Here is a 12198-nt window from a genome sequence, read left to right as displayed (position 1 = left end):
ATCGGTTAACCGATTAGTCGAATAGTCGGATAATTTTACGAGCCCTAGTATGTATGTATATTGGTTATGAGACTAAATGGATATGTATCGTAAGTTTCACTTATCCAGTGTGGCGCAGGCGCACTTACTTTTTTGTAATATTATGGCTCCGATAAAGCTCGTAACATACATAATGGAAACTTGTACTCTATTGTTATTTCGAAAATATGGTCACCGCAAGTATATAATAGGTACCCAATACCAAATCTTAAAAATGCCTTAACAGAATATACCTATAAGGGTATAACTTAATGCTTAAGTGAAAATTCAAAACTTTCACTGTCAAGTTCACAGGTCATATCCGTACATCGCACAGAGTTTTATTATAACTTTCTGACTCCTCGCAGTGAAGACTAAAACGAAGCAGTTAAAGGAGAATAAAAGTCTGCGCAAAAAAAAATTTCAAAACAAGCCACAAGAGATAAAAAACAAACAACAGCAGCGCCAGTATCTAAAAGGACTAACACTAAAACAACAACAAAACAGAGTTAACACTGCGGAGTATGCAACGAGAGTGCAAGTTGAGCGTGCCTTTAGTAAGAGTATGTAGCACAAAATAAAACGACTCGACGGTCAACGCTGCCAGAGGGTGCCAAAAAATGCATTAACCACAGTACCTACCTAGAAGCAGCGTCAACAAAGTGTGCATGCAGTAAGGATAACGGCAATTTCAGCGCGTGCCTGAGGAGAGCCTTGAAGTAACGCATATGCCGCGTTGAGTATAACATATGGCTGAAGAGCCAACGCTGACATAAAATAGCATTTATTCTTGTTTCTTGTTTTTATATCACTTTTTGTTGTTTTGAAACTAACTTTTCAGTGCCTCAATGTTTTCGTTGGCTGCGGTGCAGCGCAGCAGTGACTTGCGTGTGCTATAAACCGTGAAAGTCACAAATTATACGATCGCACTCCATGATAGCGGCAATTTAGGGAAGGAAGAAGCAGCGCAAAGGGAAGGTAGTGTAGGCAGGCAGCACGACAGCGCAGCGCAGGTTAGTTGATGAAGTTGAAGTGAGCGTTTAAGTATATGGGTTAGTGTGTATGTGTGCATGACAACCCCTGAGTAACGCGTTGGGAAAGGGGAAGAATGCAACAACAACACGCGGCAACGTGCGGCACTGATCCTGCCGCTACTGATATGTTAATAATGATGATCCTTAAATTAACTGTTTTACATTCCGACTATAATTTTTTTTTCTGTTTTCATTTCTCTACCCCGCTTTGTTTTTCCACAGTGCGGCTGATGTTTTTGCTTTGAAATCTTCCCTTGCTGCGACCATATGGTCAACGCCACCGCAATGAGGGATGTCTGCCGCGCGCGTTCGTAGCTCGTGTCACTCGCGTGCCAGTTGGTCAAAATTCGACTGGCAGACCATCAATGGGGACTTCGTTGGCCAAATGGCAGCAACAGCAGCAGAAGACGCTTCAGCACCGGAGCAGTTGAAATGTAGAACAGTTGGCCCTTCTGGCATATTCTTAGCATTCTGGCGCTTAAGCGCTTCAAACTCGCCAGTAGCTGCAACGAGCAAACAGTTCTTGTTAGCACGCAGTAAAGTGAGGATCTTTTCGAAGAATATGAACTTAAACATCGAAGCTGTGCAACTACAACAAAAGTATTTGGAGCAGCGAATCCAGCAGCACTCCGTTAATTCATTCCCAACGCGCTTCAGTGATTTCTCGTATGCCTCCTCCGAGGAAGATGGTTCGCAGCAATACGCAAGCAGTCCCAGCTACACGCTCTCCATCATCAGCACTGGCACCGAGAGCCACGCGGACGTGGGTAGTCACAAAGAAAACCACCTGTTGCTGCACGATTGGCCCGCCACCGCATTAAGCTACACGGGAAATCGTTCGTTGCAACCAATAACACAGGCGAATCAATTCTTTGCCAACTACAACTTCAACCCGCCACAGCAGTCGCTGCATCATCAACTCAATGCCAGTATTGCCGCCTCCGCCGGAGAGTGCTCCGCAAGCACGACGCCCAGTAAATCTGGTTCACCTATATCCGCAAAATCTGGCAAATGTAACAAACGTGCAGCAACCCATCTGCGCAAGGACTCAAGCTCGAAGAGAGCAGACGCCACCACAAAGCCACCCAGCCCTAGCGTGCTTAAGCGCCGACGCCAAGCTGCCAATGCCCGCGAGCGCAAGCGTATGAATGGCCTAAATGAGGCCTTCGATCGGCTGCGTGAGGTGGTGCCTGCTCCAACCATTGACCAGAAGCTGTCCAAATATGAGACGCTGCAAATGGCGCAGACCTACATAGCGGCGCTATGTGAGATGCTGGGCAGCGAACTCGACGCAGCCAACTATGCGCTGCAACGCGGCGAGCACATAACATTTCAGGAGGACATTCGATTGCAGTGAATTTGGCAGAACTCTTTGAGGTAGAAGCAAGAAAAAAGTATGTACTTTGATGTGTGCTGTGCAGTTTTAAACCAAAGCAAAGAGGTGCGCGTGGCAGGAGTGACCGACCGCCGCTATTCGCTCATTAGTGTTAAGTGAATGTGTACTAAATAAGTAAGAAATATTTTAATTTGTGAATTTATAAGTGCTTTTTATTAAAAATATAATAAAGATTTGTGATTTTATGTAATTAAAGGAAGCGTAAGTTTCAACTTGCTCACTTCGCATGCACCGTTACGTCGTTCGCTCAGGCAAAAGTTTGCGCGCTCATAAATTCCGCGCATATGAGTTTCCGCTATGCATATTTCCTCCGTCTTTCTCATGTGTCGTGCGTACACCTTGTAACTTTTGTGCCTAGCTGCAGCAGTTAACTTTTGTAATCGTAACAATTTCCTGCATATTAAATTATTTTTGCTTACCCACTTCATTACAAACTTTTACCTCTGCCACTTAGGTACTTTCAGGTGTGATTAAGGGTTTACTAAAGGTAAACTAACCATGCGCGAGAGAGTAGGAAAGAAATGTATGTACGGGTATACAAGTGTGTGTAAGTTCGACCAGAACTTAGTTTTACATATACCCAGTAGACATTTGTGGCAAAAAATATTTGTCATATAAAAGGAATAAATAATGGACCACGCATTGCGGGATATGATCTGTATAGTCATTAGCTGAAACCCATACGAAGTTTTTGAAAACTTACAGGACAATTCTGGCAACCGTCTTTCAACGCAGCGCAGGCTGTCGAAATACAAAATTTAAAAAATAATAATAATAATAAAACGAAAATAAAGCAAGAGCAAAAAAAAATTTAAAACGTAAATGACATTCAAAAAACATATCTTTCTTTTTAAAGCTAAAAAAAAATAAAAACTAAATGAAAATTAAATAAGAAAGAATTAAATCAAGCAAAAAGAAAATAGTTCTTAAAAATTAAATGAAGTTAGACAAAAATTATTATATTAAAACCGAATCTAAAAACAAAAGAAAATTAAATTAAAAAAGACAAAAAATTTAAATAAAGAAAGGAAATTAGACCCTAAAAATAAAATTCAAGAAAAAGATTGTTCTTTTCAAAAAAAAAAAATCTAAAACCAAAAGAAATTTTAATTGACGAAGTAAAAAATATTTCATTAAACATAAAAAATGCGTTTCTAAAAATTTAATAAAACTAAGAAAAAAAATATTTTTCTGTTTAAAACAGCAAAATCTTAAAACAAATAGAAAAACTGCGCCAAATATATTCCTTACAATTAAATTAAATAACAAAATAATTAAATATACAAAAAAAAACATACTAAAAAAATTCGCTGCACGATGTTTCGAACCCGGATCTGTCGAAAAGCACACCGGAGCTTTGTTCACTCGGCCATTGGGGTTGTTGGAGCGACACGATCTATATGATAAATAAGTGCTTTCTCTTAAAAAAAGCTTTTCACCACGAATGGTGAATGAGACAGCTCTTTTCTAAGACTTTTGCACAAGAAAAACAAAAGTCTTTCGAACTATCTTGCCATCTGTGTTTCAATTATCTTACAAAAGACGTTTTACTATTTTAGCCTGAATTATCCTGTTCATATTTTTGGATACTTTCATTTAACCATTTAATAGATATCAAGGGTTTCTTTTGATTTAACGTACTATGCAAATCTTGTCAAAAGTCGGTTCAATTCATCGAGCATATTTTCGTCAGACCAAAGCCGATGCTCTAGGGTCTTTGATTTTTTTAACCGCGATATTGTTGTTCTCTACCGCCATGGTCACTTGGTCAGCGTTGCGTTCTACCACTCGAGAGGTCCTGGGTTCACTTCCTGTTCTGCGCAACATTCAACAAATTCTGATAAAAGTGTTTTCTACCAGCACCCGCCCCCCCTCGTCCGGCATTGGCGAACCCCAGATATATTTCTACCATAAAAAGATTCTCATAAAAAACCATCAATTATGCGGAGCGGTGCAAAATTTTAGGTCCCTCCATTTGTGTGACAACGCCAAGAAAGGCACCGCAAATTGGAGGCAAAACTTAATGTTTTTATTGTTGCTGTCTCGTATTGGTCTAGCGGTCTTATACATTGTTTTGGCTTCATCTTCGTCAAATGTGGCACCTGAGTCGTCATTCAAAGGCGTTGAGAACTGTTACCTCCACACCAAAAATGCAGCCTGGACATCTGTTACCTGATTTTTATCTTCGTTTTTGCTGGAACCAGCACCAAGACCGACGGGCTTGCCACATCAAAACCATGTATATCTCAGACGAAATTAAAATACACAAAAATATATGCGCTTGACTGAAATAAAACTTAACCCCTTAAAATATAAGTAGTTATATATATATATAAGCAGCAGTTGGGAAGAAACCACGATAAGCATGCGAATCAACACACCACTTTTTAAAATTCGTCAATACGAATTTTCATTAAAAAGAAATAAACTTTTAGTAAGAGTAATAGCAATTAAGAAGTCCCATAAGTGCACGTATTTTAGGGCTGTCAGACGTCCTAGTTTTCCAGGATTTGTACAGATTTAGATAAATTGTCCTAATGTCCTGGTCCACACTTAAATTGTTTTGGTTTTTTAATGAAGGTCAATGCATACACCGCTGTGGTGTAGTGGTAAGCAATGCTCACTTCCACTCCACAATGCCTGGGTTCAAAACCTGGTCAAAGCAACATCGCAAAAATATAGAAAAAAGGTTTTTTCTTAACAGCGGTCGTCCCTCGCTAGGCAATGGCAAACCTCCGAGTGTATTTCTGCCATGAAAAACAGCTTCTCATAAAAATACAATCGCCGTTCGGCGTCGGCGTAAAACTGTAGGTCCCTCCGCTTTGTGTGACAACATCAAGGCGCACGCCACAAATCGGAGGAGAAGCTCGGCCAAACACTAACATATGTGTTTGCGACAATCTATTATTATTATTATTCAATGCATACACCCATCTAATTTTTAGCAGATTTTTGCTTTAAAAAAAAGTTTAAGCTTTCTATCATTACTAGTCGAAAATCAATAACGAAACGTTTTTTCTAATATGTTGAACAATATCTGGTGAGTTTACCTTCTTTCTGTTTAGTTTATTTGGTTAAAATTTAGTTTTTTTTTATATTCAGGCAAATGCCAAAAAAGTGCAAGTTCCTGAACACGGCTGAGGGGGTCACACATATTAGATACAAAGTAGATAATCTCAGGAATTAAAACCTCTTCCAAAAGACCTGTCTGAAAGTCATTCCTTTCTCTTTCCGTTTTTGTATGGAGTGGCACAAATTGAAGGGCATCTGCTTTCGCTACTCAAAGAAAGGCTTTAAAGCTGCTTTTTTAATTCATAAAGATCATACTTCATTAGGCAATTTATTTAAGGTTCGTGTCAAAGATGTTTCATTGAGACTTAAAATGCTTATTGAATTCTATTTGTAATGCTAAACTTGGAAAAAAATCAACTAAAATTGGTTGAAATATTACCGAATTCAAACTTGAAAAGGAATCAGTATGCTTTTTGGATAATATTAACAATGTCATGGTTGATATTTTCAACAATGATTAACCACACTTTTGTTTACATTAAAAAAATTTTTGGTTGTCATTTTTTGCATTTGAATACGCTTATGTTCTGCACTTCACAGATGCCTTTTCATAATTCGGAGATACAAAACAACCATTTTTTATTTTATTTTAACACGTTGCATCTCAGCAACTCAGGCACAGCCGTTCTGCAAATGTTCCTTCAAATGTTGAACTTGAAAAAACTTTCTTCGTCGTTGGATGGTGTTCTGCACTTCACAGATACATTTTCATATATAAAAAAAGGAAAAAAATAAAAACAAAATTTTACACATTGCCTCTGACGGTATTCGAACCCGATCCTGTTGTAAGCCAACAAATAACAGCAAGCATCTCTGCACGTTTAGCTACAGCCAGACATACAAATGTGTTTTCAAATGTTCAACTTGAATCGAATTTCTTACAATCGGATTATTTACCATGGAAAATAAAAAAATAACAAGGTTGAAAAAACTATTGTACTCTTGGCTCAGTGTAAGTAATAAGCTCTACGGATTGTGCCTAAAAATTACATTGCTTTTAATATCAGAAATTACTTCAAAATAATGCAACGCCAAAACCGAAGAAACTGCACTTATAGGGAATACATTGGCACCATATTCACTTGTATCTTTGTGTTTAATTTGGATGATAGGTGTCATGGTCGATGGGTTCAGGATTATGGCAGCCCTAACGTATTTACTTATTTTCAATAAAGCTGCCGCCACCCTACTTTTCCCATCGACCGTTTCGCTTATTTAACTTGCCACTCGACAATAAAATTAAATTAGTCAATCAATCAAGCAATCAATAAACATGCAATAAGAAAAGCAAAAAAAAAAAAAGCAAACACAGCGGCAGCAGCAATTAATGTGACGCCGCAACGACTCAAACAAGGAGCAATCAATTAACTACCCAAAATAAGCGAAACAAAAACGTACCTACTAGCAACATTCGTAAGAACACCCTTAACACAAAATCGAACGGCATTAAATAAAAATTTCAATTCGGCAAATGAACCAATGAAGCATAACACCCACATGGTGAATAGGCGGAATGAATTGGTAAGTAAGTTACCCTTTTGCCAGTGGCGCTGAACCGGAGAGCACTTAAGTGGCAAGTTAGGCGGGTAAATTTAAAATTGAATAGAGAGTGCAATGATTATTGAATATTGAGTGTTACAAAACAGGAATGAAGAGAATAAGTGTGATTGCGGTAAAGAGTAAGAAACGAAGAGTCAAAAAAAGACTTCTGTTCTTAATTTGGTCATTGGTGGGTCCTTAATATTTCACAATCGCCTAATTTTTTGGAGTAGGCGAACAAAAAAACTGAGCTAGTGCAAATAGAGTAAAAAAGCCAAAACACAGCGCTTTTCAAACTTTATGTATACTTAAAATACTTGTTTTCCGTTTCAAACGACACATTTTTTCCCTTTCTGCACTAAAACTTATTTCTTTGAAATTTGACTTTTTATGCTCTCATCTAAAATAATTTACAACTTTTCACCCTTGCTTTCAGTGTTGCCTCTGCAAAAGCGCTGAAGTGTAACAAGTAAGGCCGCCGCAGCGGCAGGTATCAGAACCGTTAGGAGAGTGTGCCACCCTCGTATCATCGTGCCACTCATTAATTACTGCTACCACACCAAGTATTCGTGCTTTAATATAAATTCAGGATAACGTAATTTACCAGCAAGGGTTCGTCGCAGCGAGTGGGAACAAAAAATGAATAATGAAATGCCGACACACAAACTGCCAAGCAGGAACTAGTAAAGCGTTAGTTACAAATTGTACGCAACTTTTTTTTTCCTAAGCAACCGCAAAGTCAGTATTTGTTGCCCTTATATTCGCTTGCACTTCTAAAGTTTTACTTTTCTCTTCTTCATCTTCAACTTCCCGCTGCACTTTCACAATGGGGGCTGCTTAGTTTCGGAATTAACGTCCGCATAGGCGCCAACTTACTGGCTTTCAGCTCTCACGCGAATATAACTACACCACTTTCTATGTTGCACTTGAGTTGGATAGAATTATTTAGTTTCTTTCCTTATTCTATTTAAGTATGCTTAAAACATTTTGTTTTGCATTTTGTGTTTGTTTTTTTTTTTTTTTTTTGCTGAGTAAAGTGCGGAAAGCAAAATGGTGAATCAAGCAGTTCGCTCCCTCAGTTTGTGCGTGTGTAACCAGCGCTTGCTACAAAATAGCAGCTAACTTCGAGCATTTATAATCCGCCTGGAGTGCTCACACTTTGTTTACTTCCGTTGATGCGGTGTAGTTCTCATATTTTGCTCCTTCACGAGTGGTTCCTTTTACTAAGTACAACAAACTGTATCCCTCAACCCTGAAGAAGAATCACTGTAAAGCTTCACCTTACACTTTTAACACTTGATTTAAATATATTTTTTTTTATTTCCTTTTTCTACATCCCGCATTTTGTTCAAGGTTGTTGTTAGTTTCATCCTCTGAACTAAAACTGATATCAATTTTGACCCAACAGCTCTGATACTTGTAAAAAAATAAAGGATAGTAATCATTTTTATTTAATTTAAAGGCTAAGTGAGGGAAATACTTTTGTTCAATTTTCGTTTTTTAATTTTTATAACAAAACATTGATTCAATTTGAATCGAAATTATTAGCAATCCTGTGAAGACAAGAGCGAATTTCGCCTATTTTGTGAAGAAACTACCTTAAGGATTACACTAAATCTGTTCCCCGCGTACGACAAAGTAAAATGGAAATCTATTAACAGACATCCAAAGCACAATATGTAGGGAAAAGTTCTAAGCACGTTTGACGAAAAATAACCCGGACAATTTCACAGCGACGAAGCGCACATGTGAATTTAACTTTTTAAACCGGCGATAATCCTCCTCAAATAGCTCGAAAGTATTCCCTATGTTCAAATTAAAGATTTCTTACCACTCTTTCGCTTGACACTCATATTCTAATATGCCATTTAACTTGTTTATAATTTAATTTAATTCGAATTTTCAAACAGTTGGCAACCCCTTTCAAATTATTTTCAAACTTGACATATATTTCAATTACCTAACTGCCGCAATTCAAGTTGATTTTTCGAAACGCGTGCCAACCCTTATATATATGGATATTTCGGAAATAGGGCCTTTCACTTCGACTGATACCCAGGCAACTTAAAATAATTCATTTAACTTATTAAATATTTTGAGTTTACTTCTTAAACAGGTGGCAACCTTCTTCAAACACCTCAAAAATATTGTAAATATACAAACTAAAGATTTCTAAATATTCTTTCGTTTGACACCCATATCTAAATATGTCATTTAACTTGTGTATAATATAATTAAATTCTGTTTTCCAAGCAGGTGGTAACCCCTTACAAAATAATTTCAACCTTAAACCTTTTTAAATCTCTTTCGTCCGACACCCAACTTTTCAAAAACATTTCGATTATTACCCACATAGTAATAATTTATTTGACTTATTGAATAATTTGAATTAAATTTTTTAACAGGTGGCAACTTTTCTTTTTGTTACATCGATATTTGCATTTACTCCCAACCGAACGCGAAGAAATTTCACTTTCATGTCTTCTACAATGTATTCTATGTATGTCACTATATCGTTGTGGCATTGTCTTGACTGTTCACTTTTGATTTACTCCTTATCATAAATATTGCTGTTAAATCGCTTAAACAGAACTTCTAAATAAAAAAATGAAATCCCATTAGACTACAACGTTAGCAGGCAGCCAAACAAGCAGGCGAACGAACGTCTTAGTTATGGCAGAAACCCCAAATCAGGACGCGATTCGCATTATAATAAGCAATACAATGCCAACATCAATGGCCACAAAATTGTAATAAAATTGATGAAGCATAGTCATAAAAATTCATAATCGCATTACAACATACGAATGCTTTATGAATATCGCAACAATAGCGGCGTCGAGAATTGGCGAAAAGCGAATATTACAACATACAAATACACAAACATATGATACATTAAAATTCCGGAAGGATATCAGAAGAGGCAATTAAGTAGAAGAAATAAAGCAGCGAAGTTGTTGGATGCATTAAATTTGAGAAGAAAATGTATGAAAATGAGGTTAAGGCTTTTGGTAAATTTTCTAGAAAATACTTTCACTGTAGTTAAAATATTAGCGGCTTGTCTCAAAAAAAGAAACCTGCCTTTTTCTCTTTATCGTTTGCCCATCTCTGTTGTGTATCCTCTGGATGGACCAAAGTAAGGCTACGTTGGGCACCGCATTTCGCTGGAGTGTCAGCCCTTTAGTTTCCATCGAAGCGCTCATGGTCTGTAATCCCACACCAGGTTACTCTATACTAAATTATTTATCCTACTCTACTACGCACTAAGAAAAACTATGACTGCCGGGTGGAGGATCAATTGGATTCGATTTAGCTAGAGTATGTAAGCGGAATTCAAAAATTTTGGTCAGGTAAACTGGGATCAACCTGCATAGTAAAATTTAAAATTGCTTGAAAACTAACTTTCTATGCATAGCGCTCAATATTTTCATCAGATATATGTAAGTATTAAAATTTTTCCATCACATTTACTACGCGCGGATTTAAGCAAAAGTTTATGCCCTATTTGCCTTTTACTGTTTTCCTACGTCCTGTGACTAGTAAAAGCCGTGTCCGAGTGTATTTTGATTAATTTTCAACGTGGATATATGTGTATAAAAAAAATGCTAGTAATCGAAACGCAGGCACATATCTACATACTAACATATCTGCACTAGGGTAGTCCAAAAAAATAATAAAGTCGAAATTTTAACGCTTTCACTCCCTAGGATTTTTCAAAATATAATAATAAAAATAAAATGAAATAAAAAATTATTTAAATGTCGCTTCGAGTTTTACATTGACTTTGTTTGTATTTCCATTACAAATTTTAGTAGAAGTGGTATAGAACTCTTGAAGCTCAATATTTTTCCGTTGGAAAACTCTTTTTCTCTTCAGGAGACCTCCATTAATAAAATGCAATCGTTTATTTAACCATTTTTCAATAGTAACTATTTTTTATCGGTCCCCCGAAAAACCCAAAAAAGCAATGGGGAACGCATAAAAACCCGATGGTATTAAAAATCGTAAAATTAGTAATAGCTTTTTTTCATATATAATAACTGTAAAACTAATATTTTTTGTTTTAAAAATTTAAACAAAGAGGGCATAGAAAAATCCTAGGCGGTGAGAACATTAAAATTCCCACATTACTTATTTACGGGGCCACCCTTATATGCACACACTCGCAATAGCAATAGCATCATAAATTGTTGATCCATCATATGCACTCGTATGCTCATCCATAAGTTGAGAACAATTCAGTTTTTGAAAAATTATTTATTTATTGTTCAGTCTCGCAATGTCACCACCCCACAGCCGGAATACTTAGTGATCCACTGCACTCTAAACCCAACTGTTCTGGACACTCGCTTGCCATAATTTTTCATGATGGCAAAATATTTTGCACAATTTGCGACAATTACGCGATGCGCGTGATAAATAATGTGCTGGTCATAAAACATTTACAATTTTATTTATTTTGATTTCTCATAAGTAAATATGCATACGTACATGCTGTTTTGTGTTGTGCACCAGCTTGTTCTTGCCACACGCAGCCATGCGACACTTTTTGTTGTTTTACACGGGCAAACGACCACGCGTAATGTTGACACTTGAACTGCAATGGTATTGTCTGGCTACAGAATTACAAACACATGTGCATATGCGTTCTTACCCTGCAGGAAAATCCAACTTAGTAACGATTGGTTTGGTTCTGGTGAACTGCATAGATGATGGAGCATTTAATAAGGCGGGAAGATTTTGGCAGACTGAACTGGTAAAGGGCAACACCGGTGGTTACTGAAAACTTCTTGCGTCTTTCCCCTGCTTCTTTTGATTATTCACTCTAAGGCGCCTTGGTGGCATTTATCCGATGATGCTAAAATGTGTGGAGTCAAGGTAATTAGAGCTGTGATAAGAAACTTTAAGGCTTGTATGGCTTTAAGCCATATTTCGACTCTATGAAAAAAATTTAGGGTTATCTTCATTACAAAACCAAGATAGGATGATTATGGGCTAGTTGAAAACTTCTAACAAGGATTCAAGGTGCTGGAAGCAGGTGGGTGCTCAATGAGTATCTTTGCTTATGTTGTGGGACTTTTCACAAAGCTATCTAAAATTCGGAATAAATGAGTTTGGGTATCTCGTTATACTGGGTAA

At 37.2% G+C, this 12198-nt stretch overlaps 1 protein-coding gene across 1 annotated transcript; it reads left to right on the top strand.

The window, feature by feature from the left end:
* Positions 1-1543: 1543 nt before the first annotated feature.
* LOC118753390 (twist-related protein 1-like) lies at positions 1544-2591 on the top strand. Its single transcript, XM_036488264.1, has one exon. The coding sequence runs from the start codon at positions 1615-1617 to the stop codon at positions 2407-2409; it is 795 nt and encodes a 264-aa protein (XP_036344157.1). The 5' UTR covers positions 1544-1614; the 3' UTR covers positions 2410-2591.
* Positions 2592-12198: the final 9607 nt, after the last annotated feature.

The sequence above is a fragment of the Rhagoletis pomonella genome, unplaced genomic scaffold, assembly GCF_013731165.1.
Source record: "Rhagoletis pomonella isolate Grant_MI unplaced genomic scaffold, Rhpom_1.0 Rhpom_scaffold_02407, whole genome shotgun sequence".
Classification (NCBI taxonomy): Eukaryota; Metazoa; Arthropoda; class Insecta; order Diptera; family Tephritidae; genus Rhagoletis; species Rhagoletis pomonella.
This window is presented reverse-complemented; position numbering and strand designations above follow the sequence as displayed.

Bases quoted from the DNA above. Each gene is read 5' to 3' on its own strand.
- LOC118753390 (XM_036488264.1), top strand. From the start codon at position 1,615: ATGAACTTAAACATCGAAGCTGTGCAACTACAACAAAAGTATTTGGAG.